Source organism: Manduca sexta, unplaced genomic scaffold (genome assembly GCF_014839805.1).
Source record: "Manduca sexta isolate Smith_Timp_Sample1 unplaced genomic scaffold, JHU_Msex_v1.0 HiC_scaffold_1215, whole genome shotgun sequence".
Lineage (NCBI taxonomy): Eukaryota > Metazoa > Arthropoda > Insecta > Lepidoptera > Sphingidae > Manduca > Manduca sexta.
The window spans coordinates 1-15,485 of record NW_023592058.1 but is presented as its reverse complement, the minus strand read 5'-3'; the positions used below and the strand labels follow the sequence as shown (position 1 = coordinate 15,485).

Sequence of the window (15,485 nt, the reverse complement as noted above, 5' to 3'; positions counted from 1 at the left end):
AATGGGCTTCTAAGGCTAGTTTTGTTAGGAGTCTAATTCTGTGCACAATTGTAACACTGTGTGGTGGGAATTACGGTTGGAGTGGGAAGAGGGAAGGGGGGTTGTAGTGTCGACAAAAAAAAATTTACTCTACCAGTATTGTTTACCATCTGGTTCATCATAATATTTTGCTATGCCGGGAGAAAATTATGTTATTTTATTATTGTTATCCCTATAGATTGTATGTTTGTCTGAAGTTTGTCGTAAGTTGGCGACGTAGTTTGAAGTTATTATTGCGCATGACCTTCCATGTGCAATAACGTTATGTTTTATGCGCGAACAATAGTAATGGATGGTCAATAAGCAGACTCCACTATACTAAAATATTTGCAGCATTCATAGTCAGTTAGTAGTTATTTTTAATGAAGATATCAATATGTAATAAACATTTTCTCTATAAAAATATTCTGAACACGATTGATTAAAAGTACGTACATATTAATAAAAAAAATTATTATAAAGCTTTAACCATTTACTCCTACCATGGACTTAAGCTTCCAAGGCACATCGCGCTTATACACAACGCCTTAAACAAATACCGCTTTAAGGAAACACCCTGTATATCCCTCTTGTTACAGATCCTACGAGCTGACGAGAAAAGATAAGTTGTTTAAGAACATAGAAAAAATGCAATATTTTCGCGGGTTGAAACATTTTGATTTCATCCCCACTACTTTTCTGATGCCGGTTGAGTATAAGGAGCTGTGTTCGACCCACTACAGGACCAAAGGGCCTTGGATAGTGAAGCCCGCTGCCTCCAGTAGGGGCAGGGGCATCTATATTGTTAATACGGTGAGTTTTAGAGAGAGTATTTGTATAAATTAAATTTTGCATTGAAAATGTTTGGTATTTTTGCGTTCAAAAATTTGATAATCGTTTTCTAAGTTTAATTTCTTTTTGTGTATCGAATTATATCAGTATTTATTTACAAATCACTATGTTTAGAAACATGATTAAATCGAGTAGTACAAATTAAATCAATAAACATATACTTACAGCTTATACATATACAGAATAATACCATCGTTATACACTCGGACAAATTCGATCATTTTGATATTTCTTATAGTTATACATCCTGTATAAAGATGTGAGAACATAGATTATTTTGGATTTGGAATAAAGGTAACTCCTTTGTCAGATTTAACATAATTCATCATTTAATTGCAGCCAGAACAAATACCAAAAGGCGAGAATGTGGTGGTAGCAAAATATATAGACAAACCTCTCCTCATCGGTGGTCACAAATGCGACCTGAGGCTGTACGTGTGCGTGACCTCAATGGACCCTCTGCTGATCTATCTGTACGAGGAGGGCCTCGTCAGGTTCGCTACAGTGAAGTACGACCACACCAACAAGAACCTGTGGAACCCTTGCATGCATCTGTGCAACTACAGCATAAATAAATACCACACCGATTATATCAAGTGAGTGAGGTTTTATACCTTATAGTGTGTGGTTTAAGATTATGTTTTAAAAGCATGAAAGGAATTTAGCAGATTTATTTGTTCATGTATATGAATTTATTAGACAGAATAATTTCTTAAGATGTAAAATATATTTGCATTTATACAGGATGTTGCAAAAAGAGGGTATTAAAATTAAATCAAGTATAAAGAGGATGTTTATACGTAGAGTAAAAAATATGACACATTTAATACATAATTTTAAAAACTTTGGAAGTTGTGTTATGTCGCTCTACAGAAAAATATAAATATTTATAGTTTTAATTTGATGTCTCTTTTTGCCTTGTAATATAACCTAGCTTAGAAGTAAGTTAAATACGGCAAATTCTTTTTATTCTAGATGCGACGACCCAAACGCGGGCAACATAGGCCACAAGTGGACTCTGTCAGCTCTCCTGCGCCACCTCCGCAAGCAGGGCCGCAACACCACCGCGCTGATGGCGTCCATCGAGGACCTGGTGGTGAAGTCCATCCTGTCGTCCGCGCAGACCATCACCGCCGCGGCGAGGGTGTTCGTGCCCAACTTGTTTAATTGTTTTGGTGAGTGGTTTTATACACACACATACACACACACACACACACACACACACACACACACAATCACACACACACACACACACACAATCACACACACACACACACACACACAATCACGTTATCCCCGAAAGGGTAGGCGCAGGCGCAACTGGTGCACCGCAGTGGCGAAGGATGAAATATTTCAAAAGGTAACCCGAAGCAACAAATGACCTTAGTTAACACATCGCGGCCAATTTAACAGAAAACAAAACATAGGACAAACGTAAATAATTTTAAAAGGGAAGTCGGTAGGAATCTGGTTGTATGGACGCTTCGCCACTGGTGCAACGACATTTCGCCACGTGATAGGGCGAGAGCTTATCGCCTTTTCGGACACAAATTCCAGGCTGATACTGAGTATAAAAAACACAACATCACTGGCCAATCTAGGGATCGAACCCGAGACCTTAGCACCGCAGTCGTACCGTAACAACTACGCCACCGAGACAATCATAGCTTTATTGTGTAGTATGTTCCATTGAAGATATTTCACGAAGCATTTCACAGCAGCGGCAAATGGTCCATATATCCCGATTTCTGTCGGTTCCTTTTCGGAGAATTTCGACTTTCGCCACTGATACCTAGACATTTTCATTATCTGTCTTTAATATGTTATTAAAAGAACTAATGTGAGACGGAGACTGATAAATAGCCGAAGGAACATTGCTTATGATTTAAGCAGTTCTATTCCCGCATCTAAACTAATTTCTGAGTAATTTAAGTAATATTGTTTTTGTTTTCAGAGTTATTCGGATACGATATATTAGTTGACGACATGTTAAAGCCCTGGCTGTTGGAAATCAATTTGTCGCCGAGGTAAGGGTTAGTTTACTTTCTCTAGAACTGAAATATAATGATTCTAATGTAGACCCCTGATGATAAATAATAGCAATACGTAACACTTTGAATTACATTTTTTTTTTTCATAGACCACTTTAAAAATTTTACTAGTTCCGAAAAAATATTTCTTTTGTTTATTTCATGTTGGTGTCATCCTGCCTTATGACCTCTATCAATATTATATGCCTACATTGATAGATGAAGTCGAGCCAACATTTTAGTATTTTATTAACATACCAGATAAATTTTCATGGTCCCTTTTGAATTATGGATCCCCGTTTTTTGGTCATGCCAACGGAGACCCCCGTCAAGTCTCCTGTGGACCCTTAGTCTGGACCACTTTGGGAATCAATAGTTAAGGACAATACCTAGTATTTGCTTTGGACTATATATGCTTTAAATTTGTTTACTTTATATATATTTGTACAGAATTTTGATAAGTACAACAGTAGCCGTACCCAATATGCCATTCCACAATCGTTAGTGCTAACGTTATTTGAATGACATACCCTAACGATACACTTATCGATAGAATATATCATTCTTATAACTTTTTTTGTTTTCTATTAGCGTTGTCGATTGTATAAAGACATATCGGTTATGGTCCCAGGTAGATAGCTTTATAAATATTTTATTAATGAGTACTAGAAAGTTGGCTCGAGTTGTGCGGGCTGTACTAAGACTGTAAGTGATTGGTCCGTAGCCTGGCGTGCGAGAGTCCGCTGGACGCGCGAGTGAAGTCCGCCTTGCTGGCCGACACGCTGACGCTGGTGGGGCTGCCCGCCGTGCCCATGGCCAAGGCGGAGCTGTCCGAGAGGACCACCAGCCTCAAGATGAGGATCGGCGCCGTGAGTATACGGGTTACTTTAAGCTACGTCTAGGTACTCTAAAGATGCTTTGAGATATCTAATTTCTTCGAAAGTTGTATGGACCTACAACCGTGCTAAAATTTAATTTGGATAGACATCTAGGGTCATTTATCGTGGCGATTTATAGCATATGAAAGTTTGCTAAATATTGTATTGATTTTTTACAAAATCATAGTTGCTATCGATAAAGTATCGATACTTTTATTTGAATATTTTTAATCGATTTATCCCTTATATGGATATGGTATGGCTCGCCCACTATCACATCATAGTAAACGCATGGCGGAAAATAGATGCATCAGTTGCGTTACTGCCTACTCCATTAGTGATAAAAGACTCAAGTGTAACCCTTATATCTATTATAATATTAAAAACTATAGTACTTTAATTAGCATAAGTTTAACATAGGAAGTGCAGCCACGTGTCCTGGAAGTGGACCGTGTCGGTAAACAGTTAAATGCTGAAGACGCAATAAAACGTCAATGCTCACCGCACAATGGGGCCGGCGTGCAATAGTTATGCGTCCCGTGTTACCAAACTGTTCTTATTTATTACTACTGCTCTCAATACATAATGTTTATTTTATGTAGATGTACTACAGTAGGTCGTTTGAATATACATTATCATTTAAAATTGATGAAAACAAATGAGTTTCCAGGATACAGGGTGTTCCAAAAAGTTGAGATCATGTTATTTCAACTACTTAGTTTATTCTTATATTATATTCTGAGTATTAAATCGGAGTTGATTTTTGGGTAATATACGTAAATATTTATCAATATTATTGCTTCATAACTAATTTTAAGAATAAAAACAAACATAATTGATTATGCAATTTCGAAAAGGACAAATCTTATAAATATAAAATATCTAGAAATGTATATATAGTAACAAATAATAACAAAACTTCTCTAACAAAATAATTTTTTTTTACAGTAAATTTTTTTTTTACAGTACTTTAAAAAATAATAAGTTTTTTTCCACTTGCCGAACTTTTTACATTTTCAAACATGTTCTTTTTTCGACATTGCATATTCAATTAATCTTTACATTTTTAATCAGTCTTGTGGGTCGTTTTAGTCATTTTTATTTTCCAAACATGCGGGTAATATGAACCGGCCAGATAATAACCATCTTTCGGCCACTCCACTTGTAGGTCCAGAGGAATTACTACCCTGGCATGTATAAAAAAAAACCTTTATTTAATTTTTTCCACAGTGTCGTCGCGTACACTCGGCAGAAAACGTATGCGTCCGCGGCAAGAGTAACAGCGTGAACGGCCAGGCGAACGGACAGGGGCAGGGTCCCCTGGCGGGGGTGCTCACTGGAGAGGAGCTGCGCCTGGTGAGGTCTGTCAGGGCGCAGTACGCGAGGAGGGGCGGCTTCGTCAGGATATTCCCCAGTCAGAACTCTTGGCAGAAGTATTCGCAGTATCTTGGTGAGTTTTGGATATTGCAGCTCTTGTATAAACTCAATAAAAATAGTTATTATTTCCAATCGAGATTTTTCATCTGTTATTTTTAAAAGGAAACTAAATCTATTTTGTATAATTTCCTAGATCAAAAGAAAGTACATTGTTCGCTAACTACTTCAATGAGGTTGACATAAATAAGTTTTAAAGAATAAAAAAAAATTGACCTGGTACTTTACCAACAAGCTAATGACAAACGAAATACACTGCATATATTTGAGCTGTAATTGAGTGCTGTAGCTGTATCACTGCATTGAATCAATTTTCCGGCCAATGAAATTATACTGGTCCAATTGTCTACCTGCAAGCGACGATAGCCTAGTTGGGTGTGGAATGGACTAAACAAGACTAATGTCCGCTGGCTACAAACCTAAGAGCATACACCACATTATGTGTGTAATTCTTTGTGAATTATCGCTTTTTATAATAGTAAAGAAAAAATATCGCGAGGACCCCGGCATACCTGGGAAGTTCTTTATAGGTAATTCGATGATATAGAAGTCTACAAATCCGCACTAGGCCAACGTGGTGGACTAAGGCCTAATCCCTCTCAGTAGTAGTCCAGCAGTGGGACAGTATATAATACAGGGTTGATAATTGTCTGCAGATCCAGTGACCGGCATCCCGGTGTGCTCGACGTCGCTGAACAACAACATTCCCTACCAGGTGGTGCAGCACAACTATAACCTGCTGGTGCACTCGCACGTGCTGCCACACTTCCAGCACGCCACCGTCGCCACCAGCCTCACCGACACGCCGCAGAGGTGCTGCGTCGCATTATAGATCTTACCCTTATAATAATAAAGCTTATCGATATGTTTGATTTTATTTTCACTTACAGCCATTTTTAGTAAACAATTTCAATAGCTTTTTTGACCTATCTTAAAAATGAACCAATCAGAATAAAGTTTTTTTTTGACATACTTACAAATGTTTTGATTGGTTCATTCTCGGGATCGGATTGAAGATTGAGATTGGGATCGTTTATTGAAATCGGCCGTTAGTAGTCAACGGTTGGTAGAATGATGGTACAGATTAGCATAGTCTGACTCGATGAAGGGCTATAACACTTACTGCAACTTACAAGTGTATGTGTGGCAGGCTGAAGCGGTACGAGGCGGTGAGCATCACGTCCACGGCGCCCGCCATCAGCCTCGGCGAGCCCGCGCCGCCGCGCCACCACGACACGCGCCGCGCCAAGGAGCTGGTCAAGCGCCAGCTGCACGACGGCATGAAGCTCACGTGAGTGGCGCTCCTAGTTCATACACATCATTGCAGGATGAACAGACTACTGTCCGCTGAGAATTGACGAGCTTCACCACTCGGTGGTATAAAATGCGTGCCACTGCTGATCCAGGGTTATAGGGGTTCCCGGGCAGCAGACGCTCTTTCCAGCCTGCTACACTCTACTTGGAAGGTCCTGGCATCCCTTGGCGAAGGTTACACCACGGTGTTGTGCGATCCATGGCACTATATGGCAGCCCCGTCTGGGCCGACGCCCAGAGAACTGCCGGCTCCCCGCCCTTTGAAAATACAGCAAAGTGCCAGGGCATGGCGGTTGGCGATTCTGTTTGGAGACATTTGGCTTCTCGTAGTCTATTTTTCCCCAACACAGACGCCTAATAGAATTCGAGGCCTTTCTCATTCACCCAAGGTCTCTGGTGGAATAAGGTCAACCTCGTCCAATGATCGTCGCTGGTAACTTCAACGTGAAATCAGTGGTCTGGGGTTCGCCGGCGATCGACAATCGTTGTGAAGTCTAGGAGGAATGGGCGATGTTCTTCGGCCTGGTTGTCTTGAACAGGGTCGGTGAACACGTGCGTGCGACACAAAGGCGGGTCAACTGTTGATTTATCGTTTAGGTGTTTCGCCATCGCACGTAGTATTCGGGGCTGTAGAGTTCTCGAGGGCATTGAGACATTGTTGGATTATCGTTACATCAGATTCGACGTCCCTGCATCTATGGCCCGTGGCGGGCCGTTCGTCATTAATGCACAACGTGCGAATCAAGCATATTGTGGTGACCCCCGGGGTGCACGGCAGCTTGGAAGTTAGGCGTTATACTACCGTTGACGCTGAGAGCGTCCTTCAGTGAGCGGGGGCTTCATTCTTATACTAATACTCAAGCGTACGTGTGGTGTTGCAGTCGCGGCGAGGGTCGTCGCGCGTTCGGCCTGTACCTGACGCACGTGCTGAAGCGCCTGTCGAGCGGGGCGGAGGCGGCGGCGCGCCACGCCGGCCTCGTGCTGCGCTTCCTGCAGCGAGCCTCCGCCGCGCTGCGCGTGCCCTACAACCTCAAGGTTAGCTCAACGCTATGTCGCACGCACACACGCACCATCAGCCACACACATAAACTCAAGCGCGCACGCATACACGCGTGCACCCACACGCGCCCATGTACGCACATATGCCGTGCGCACACACACGCACACAATCACACACGCGAACACACTGGCACATCATCAAACACACACAGAGAGAGAGATCATCAAACACACACACACACACGTGCTCGCAAACACATACACACACATACGCAAACATACACACTTCATCCCCAAATGAGCATATCAAATTACAAATTCCGGGCTGGTACGTAATAAATAACCTAACATGATTTACCCGATACAAACAACGCTATCAAAGCATTCAAATTGTGTTACATTAAAAATAAATATGTATGTGTATGCATGTCCAGGGTCCGCCCGCGAAGATGTGCGACAAGGACCGCTGCGCCGTGATCGCGAAGCAGCTGAACGACTTCCTGTACATGTACTACCGCGAGACCGACCTCTACACCGACAGCGAGGACAAGGACGGATGCGTCTCCAACATACACTTCGCGCAGTTCCTCTACTCCGCCAGGTGAGACGACAACCCGGTCTGATACCGTCTCTAAACTACATTTATTCTAAGTCCTTAGTTGTATAGGCATGCATTTTAAGATTTTTTAAAATTTAATTATTGAAAGAAACGGCTAAGAATTCAATACAAAAAGTTTAAGTATGTTACCAATTATATTTTGTTTCATAACATACAACTATAGATTTGTAGACTTTTAGAATTTTAAAATCCAGTGTAAAATGTCATCGATCCGTATTCACACTTCCCGCGACACCATTCAAACCGAAACATACTGCCATCCATCCCGTACACACTGCTGTTCACCAATAAATAATAATTCTCTATTGTTCCACAGTGAGGCGGACCTTGAAGAGGTTTTGTTACTAGTGCTGAAGCTAGATAACTACACGGCGTCGTTCCTGGGTGACTCGCGCAACCAGCTGTGCGTGGACCTCCCGCCCGCCAGGCTGTGTCCCGAGCCGGCCGCCAGGCATACGCTGCTCAAACACCTGGCCGCGCTGGCGCCACTCAACACCAGGCGATATAGGTACAGTACCATACCAGCTGTACGCCAGAGACAATTTTTGTGAGCTTGGTTTCCACACCGAATGCAAGCCCATGCACGGGGGACATTTGTCGCGGCCCTAGACACACAGATCAGTGTGTATACCTCTTGGTGGCCAATTCACATTGAGGCCTACAAGGGTTCGCAAACAGTTCCTAGCCTTCTCCCCTCCTCCCATCCTAAGAGGTTTCCTTATCCTTCCCCATCACTTCCTTCCCAGCTATCCCTTCCCAACTTTCCTCCAGGAGCCTGCAGTCGCTAATCCGGTGGATTCCAGTATCCCATTTAAGGATTTCCCCCGGTGTTGAGTGGGGGTCAGATACCAAAAAAAAAAACAGCTGTGCGAGGACCTGTCGCCAGGCTGTGCTCCAAGTACAAGCGCCAGAATTACATTACAACATATTTGTATTTCGAGATCCAATGGACATCTCAGAAATCCACTAACACTATTCCTGTAAGCAAAAAAACAGCATCACAAATTTTACAGATAGAGATCTAAACTAAAAGAAGATTTTACTACACTATAGATATGGCAATGATGCATTCAGGAACTATACTAGCAAAGTATAAATCAAAACCACAAAACATTATCAATTTCAGGCCCTCACCCGACTCACAAAGTCGGTCGGAGCCCGAGGAGGCGCCGCCGGCCACGTCGGACGCGGAGCGCTCGCCCCCGCCGCCCATGTTCACCAGCTCCGACGTGGTGCTGAAGGAGTCCATGAAAGAGGAGAAGCCTCTCACCCAGGCGCTCAAGTTCGCCAGGTCATAGCGACCGCCAGGTACCAACGTGTGAGCCCAGGGTTTGATAACGCGTTTTGTCTCAATTTTGTGGGGTGAAGTAGCTTATGTTAAGTTGGTGATGAAAACTATTATTGTCAGCTACATATTTCTGTTTTATATAAATTAGGTATTAGGTAGAAAATGCGATTAACCACATTTATTTCTCAATTTTTTTTATAACTAAATTAAATTCATAAAAAATCTATTTTCATCGTGTAACTTAACATATCCTGCAAGTAACATGAATAAATATTAAGTTCCTGTTATTTCATTTAATTTATATTAATTATACTCGTGGCTTACCGAGCTTCGCTTAGCCTAACAAAGCTGAAAATTTTATTAAATTATTCCCTATTCATTGAGCACAAAACGTGTAAATGAAATCCTGCAAATTGAATACTGCCAATTAGTATCAATTCTGGCAACACTGTGCGGACGTGTCAGATGACGTCACAAGTTGGTGATAGTATTAGCATACCTCCATGCCTTCTCGTGTCAGTAAGTAGGACAATTTTTAAACGTTTTAATGCACATTCTGAACAATTTCAAGTAAAACATTTAGTTTCGAGTTAAAGTTTTATGTCCAGTCATTTTCAAATAGTAATAAACTCTTCGTTTCCATATTCTAAGAACTACAGAGATTATTCGAATCCAGAGTTCAATATATAATAGAAATAATTTGTGGGACAAAAGCTGGCAATACTATCAATAACACAGCTCAAAAAACTAATAGTCAGAGCCGTTAAAACGCAAACAATTCAAACAATGGTTTACGTATCATGTTTATTCGTATCAGAGTGTGCATTGAAAATGTCTGCCGTTTACAATATAGCAATAATAAATTTCTTCTTAAGAAAGTCATTGTCGATATTTAGTTTGTTTACCAAAGATCACATATTTTACGTGATATATTAGTGCGTAGCTTGTCCGGCGCTGTGACTCGACGCGGTAAATGTGCAAGTGAGATAGCTAGTATACTCGTCTCTTTCTTCCATATAACTTCCAATCTTGCTAGTCGATTAAAGGGTAAATGTAATTAAATTATATTGTACAGGTTTACATGGCTATTTGCTTTGAGTGAATCAAAGTGATTTGCTGTTTAAAATATCTATGAAATTCTATTTGAACCACTATATACTTGTGTGAAATATAAATTAGACTGTATCTTGTGACTAGAGTTAAACATCTGGCTGTGCCCAAGATTAGTGTATGACATATCTTCTATTTACTTATTCCTCTAACTCGACTGTAAGTTACCATTTCCCATCGAGTTCTCGCGTCGGACATCAATCCAACGGTGCTATGTTAACGAATCAGTATAGGTAATGATAGCGCGACATCACCGACGTCACATCCGGCCGGTGTCAGTAAACTATCCCGATCGCTATCTTGAGATCGATCCCGAGATCAATAATCTGTTAGCACGTCGACCATTCTGATTGGTCAATTTTCACGATCGATTCGGAGATAGATTGGGATGATTCATAGCAACCGGTTGTTAGTTATTGTAGATGTAGGTAGACTGGACGATGTCGATGACTTCACTCGGGCATTGAGCAAATAAATGTAATGTTTTAAGACACTTACATTTATCATCTCTAGGCTGATAGGCAAAGATATTCAAATAATATAGAACCGCCATTACCGCACGTTATCTGAAGACCCAAAATTATTTCAATTAGGCCGCTTGCGTACACGAGTAAATGTCAAACTCCAGCTGTCTAGCTCATGTTTACATACATGTCAATGTAATAAAATGCAAAGATATATGTGCGGAACACTTTTTAAATTTCATTTGTTGGGGTATGTCATATCTGAATTTGAATATGATTGCTGAAAGGTCCAGGTGCCCGAGTAATAAAAAACTAGCGCTAGTTCGACTCTAGGTTTCTATAGACTGATTTAGTGGTTTATTAGCGAGTTATTGTGTACTTAAATGTGTTGATAGCAAATAGCAATAAATAAGTTGCTTCAAATATAGCCTTGGTAAACTTCTCTAAAGCTGAGAGTGCTTTGTGTGGATCGTGCTTGTTGATTCAGTATTGAAGTATCTATTATGTTCGATTTTACAATTGCTTATAAAGTTGTTTTTTGATTATCTTAAAACTCATTGGGTGTGGTGGAATTCTGTTGGAAGGTTGAGCAATTGTGATGCACCATCGGTGGCGAAAGAACGAATTTTCCGATAGGTAACCCGTCACAACATATACATATTAATATGCATAAAAGCAATCTGCAAATAGTTTCAATAAGATTTTACAAAAAAAATGCAAAAGGGAAGCCGGCAGGAATCGGGTTATAAGGTGCCTTCGCCACTGAGCACCATTACAATGTTGACAATGTTGAACGACAATGCACTTTTAAATCTATAGGTACTTCGTTTGATATTATTACAATTATGCCATTTGTAGTTACCACGGATAGACAAGCTCCTTAGTATGTAATTGAAATTAGGGCGTGTGATATTCCTTAGTCATTTTGACTGTGAAAAAAATATAAAGTGGCAGTTCAAACCCTCTGACTCAGGTAATTAGAACCACTTAAGCTTGACAATTTGTATTAATATTTGTATTTTTTGTACTTAATAATTTTAATGATTTCCATTACAAAACTGTTCGTTTCCCGAGAACTGGATGTTTAGATTATTTTTAAATTATTTAAAATGAATATTTAGTATAATTTAGTTATTTTGCAAGTGATTTAAATGAAGATGCTAGTCTGTTTAATTCTCGCAATTTTAGACTTCTTAAAAAATAATTTATTAATGAAAGTAATATATTCTCATTATAGTTTCATGAATTTTATTTATTTAATAACATAAGCATTTTATTGAGAACTGGTTACATTTATTTATGCTTTGTTTTTTCGTAATAAAAATTATTGGTTCCAAAATTACTACATTATATGGGTATAGATAAATGTAATTGGTAGAAGATATTAGTTAGGTATCGCCTCACGAGAAACGTTTTAAAAATTCTATTCTTGATGCACGCAAGCAGCTTTCAAAGTAAGTGTAATACACGAAACACACTATAATTTTTTTAACGCTATTGTTTTATACACTTCAATTATTATCTTTCAAGTACCACTCAAATGTTTTGTAAAATCTAAGCACAAGAAATGTAAACTAACACTTAGCATATATAGGCTGACCTGTAACCTAGCCTGCATTGGGGGCGCCACTTGTGCTTCGTTTTTAAGGTAGTGACCTACATAGTGATGTACAAGAGTTAGTTCAGTATTTTGCCACATGGCGAGGATTTTCCTGGTCAGGCTATGAAACATTATAGTAAAAACTTTCATAAATCTGTCAACGCAATGTGAAACATGGTTTGCCGTCCATTCACGAATCGACTACATTGTGCCACGTTGTGATAGAGTTTAGACTCCTAGCTTTACGACATACTGCACTAGGTTAAATCAAAATCTGAATCAATTAGTTGTAGATATTACAGCTCCATCATAAAACCCAGTTCGAGTAAGTACTAGTAAGCTATCTGAAGCAGTCAAATTTATGACAAAATATTTCTAGTTGTAATAGGCAGCTTGGCATGTAGGCTTTGAACTGCTGAACATGATTTGTAACCAGTGAGTTTTGTCAATAGATATTTGAAGACGTTTTGTCCTATGAATAATACGTATTAAAACATGCAATTGTTTTTCTTGGCATGTAATGTACAAGTATTTTTTGCCCCCGAATGTAGCCCATGCTGAAGGAAGAGTCTATAAAAATAATTTATGATATGTGAATAAGACTTCAAAAAAATAATGCAAAGGATTTAACGCCGGTCGCAATGTCATGAGAATTAGTGTGTTGTGTCAGTATTAAATTGTTTCAAAACGCAATATTACTATAAATAATAGGGATTAACCATTCTATGCTACATTTAGTATAATAATTCTCCATGTAGACTATATTTTGACACCGCAGGCGGCAGTCTAATGCGGGCGAGTGTGGTTAGTCCCTAACGAAATGACACGAGTGAAGACTAGACGATTTGGTCAATGGCTATTATTTTTAATACATTTTATTTGTGAATCATTTTGTGTGAAGGTAAGTGCGCGCTGCTGATAAAAATAGTAAATATTTCTAATTGTTTGCCAGAAATTAAGATTTCAGAAAGTTGCAGTTTAATTTCTAGTCGAAAAATAAATACAACAGTGTGCAGTTACCTACAATTATTTTTAAAGTTATGTTTCTGTTATTGTTTATAATATATAAAAACTGTGAATCGTAATTTTTGTCAATCATAAATAATTGATGCCATAATGAATCTGCAGTGTTCAAAAGAGTTAGTTTTGCAATTTTAAATAATGTATTATGAAGTGGATGCTTCGCTTGAGTACAAAATATATGTGTGAATTGAATCTCTGTTCGGCAAATTTTATTCTCACCATGTAAAATATATATATTTTGAATATGCTACATGTTGGTTTTATTTATCTGCGTCTACACAGAAAATACATCGAAAAAGAACACTAAACTTGAAAAGTCCCATGAACCTATAGAAATTACATCACACGTAATGAAACGTGTCCATTGACGTATATTCTATACACGAACATCCATAATAAACTATTTGTTCAAATTCTGAACTAAAATGACAGCCAAAATTTCACTGTGATAACCTATTTATTCACTTGAAAACAAATAATTTTACTTATTTGAATAGTATTTTTTATTCAAATCAAAGTTTACACTTAGACTCGAGTTTCTATATCATGAGCAAACCACAAGCTGTCAATATTGACCAAACTAGTCAGTTTGAATAGATATCAGTTCAAATCAGGTGAACAGTGAATGTTCGAAACGTAGTAGTAGTATCTATCTGTCGCAAACCATTGAGGTTCATACGTTTCCAACCATCAGGCAGTAATTACTAACTTTATTGGCGTTTTCTGGATACACTCGATGTTTTCGTGGGGTTTTATAAATAAAACAAGACACTTTAATCATAGCTTTTATTCATACGACAAACTCCTCCGACTTCTTATCAGAACTGACTAGCCGCCTTCCGGCGTTGTATAATATCTTGAGCCTCCCATCACGAGACGAGTCCATCAACTTGGTCCGTAGTACCTGCGGATACGAGAAATGCGTTAAAATTTTATCACAAGTACTTCCGTCATGAATGTATCGATTTATATGAATTTTAACGCGCAATCTGCATCAGCTTTAGAACGTTCTAATGATCGTACACATCGCAACGTTGGACGTTTAGTGACCACGTCATGTGCAACGCTCGCTGGCGAGACGGTAGCATGCCGTGTATCTCGATTGCTCACGCGTACTTACAGTGCTGCCGCGCTCCTCGCCGCTGCCGCCTTAACGTATGCGACATCGCCGATACCGAGAACGCATCGCCGTCTTCGCCCGAACGTCGCGCCGCTAATAACTGTAAGTACTCGCACGCACTGCTGGTTCACTCGAGAACCGAGATTAGCATAGAGCAAGCCGAATCGCCTACTGTGTGCGCCAGCCTCGCTCCGCACACACTCCATTGCACAAATACGCAATCCAAAACTGTGTTTCGTAACGTAAGTGTTCATATCAAATGTATACAAAATTATATTTATATCAATAGAGCAAAACCCAGTACTTTTGCGGCTCTGTTTCGAATCGAGCATCACGTCTGCCACGAGTTGAGTAGCCGAGACCGCTGCGGTCGAGCACAGTTCAATACGTTTTATAATCACTCTAATTCATCTTGTTTCTGGATCAAGTAGGCCATGGTTCAGTATAGTTTGCATGTTCGTGGCAGTAGGGACGTGGACCGCTCGTATATAACATTCACCTTTGCTGTACGCCAGTATCGCCGAGTCGTGAGTCGTGACATAACTTTGGTCATACTTAGACCTGTCGCCTGACACCGCTGACGTAATCTGACGCACTGATCATCTGCTTTCACCAAACTCTGCAATCTTATCCAATTAATAAAAAATACCTGTCCAGTGATTATGGGGTGCGTTCCATGTTGAGTTAAAATATAAATATTCGTACGATAGGAGTGTACGCATGTATTTTTATTTTC

The 15,485-nt window shown here is 39.7% G+C and overlaps 1 protein-coding gene across 1 annotated transcript; it reads left to right on the top strand.

The window, feature by feature from the left end:
- Positions 1-596: 596 nt before the first annotated feature.
- On the top strand, positions 597-9,719 carry LOC119191223 (tubulin polyglutamylase TTLL5-like). Its single transcript, XM_037445133.1, has 12 exons — positions 597-831; positions 1,210-1,466; positions 1,846-2,045; positions 2,825-2,897; positions 3,625-3,769; positions 5,009-5,228; positions 5,869-6,025; positions 6,363-6,503; positions 7,408-7,561; positions 7,960-8,126; positions 8,461-8,652; positions 9,271-9,719. Exons 1-12 carry the CDS (start codon positions 667-669, stop codon positions 9,440-9,442), a joined length of 2,043 nt encoding a protein of 680 aa, XP_037301030.1. The 5' UTR covers positions 597-666; the 3' UTR covers positions 9,443-9,719.
- Positions 9,720-15,485: the final 5,766 nt, after the last annotated feature.

What these genes read in the sequence shown, in the direction of transcription:
- LOC119191223 (XM_037445133.1), top strand. Translation starts at nt 667, where the DNA reads ATGCAATATTTTCGCGGGTTGAAACATTTTGATTTCATCCCCACTACT. An exon ending in GAAGTATTCGCAGTATCTTG is followed by an intron (nt 5,229 to 5,868) that starts GTGAGTTTTGGA and finishes AATTGTCTGCAG; the next exon opens with ATCCAGTGACCGGCATCCCG. An exon ending in CAGTTCCTCTACTCCGCCAG is followed by an intron (nt 8,127 to 8,460) that starts GTGAGACGACAA and finishes ATTGTTCCACAG; the next exon opens with TGAGGCGGACCTTGAAGAGG.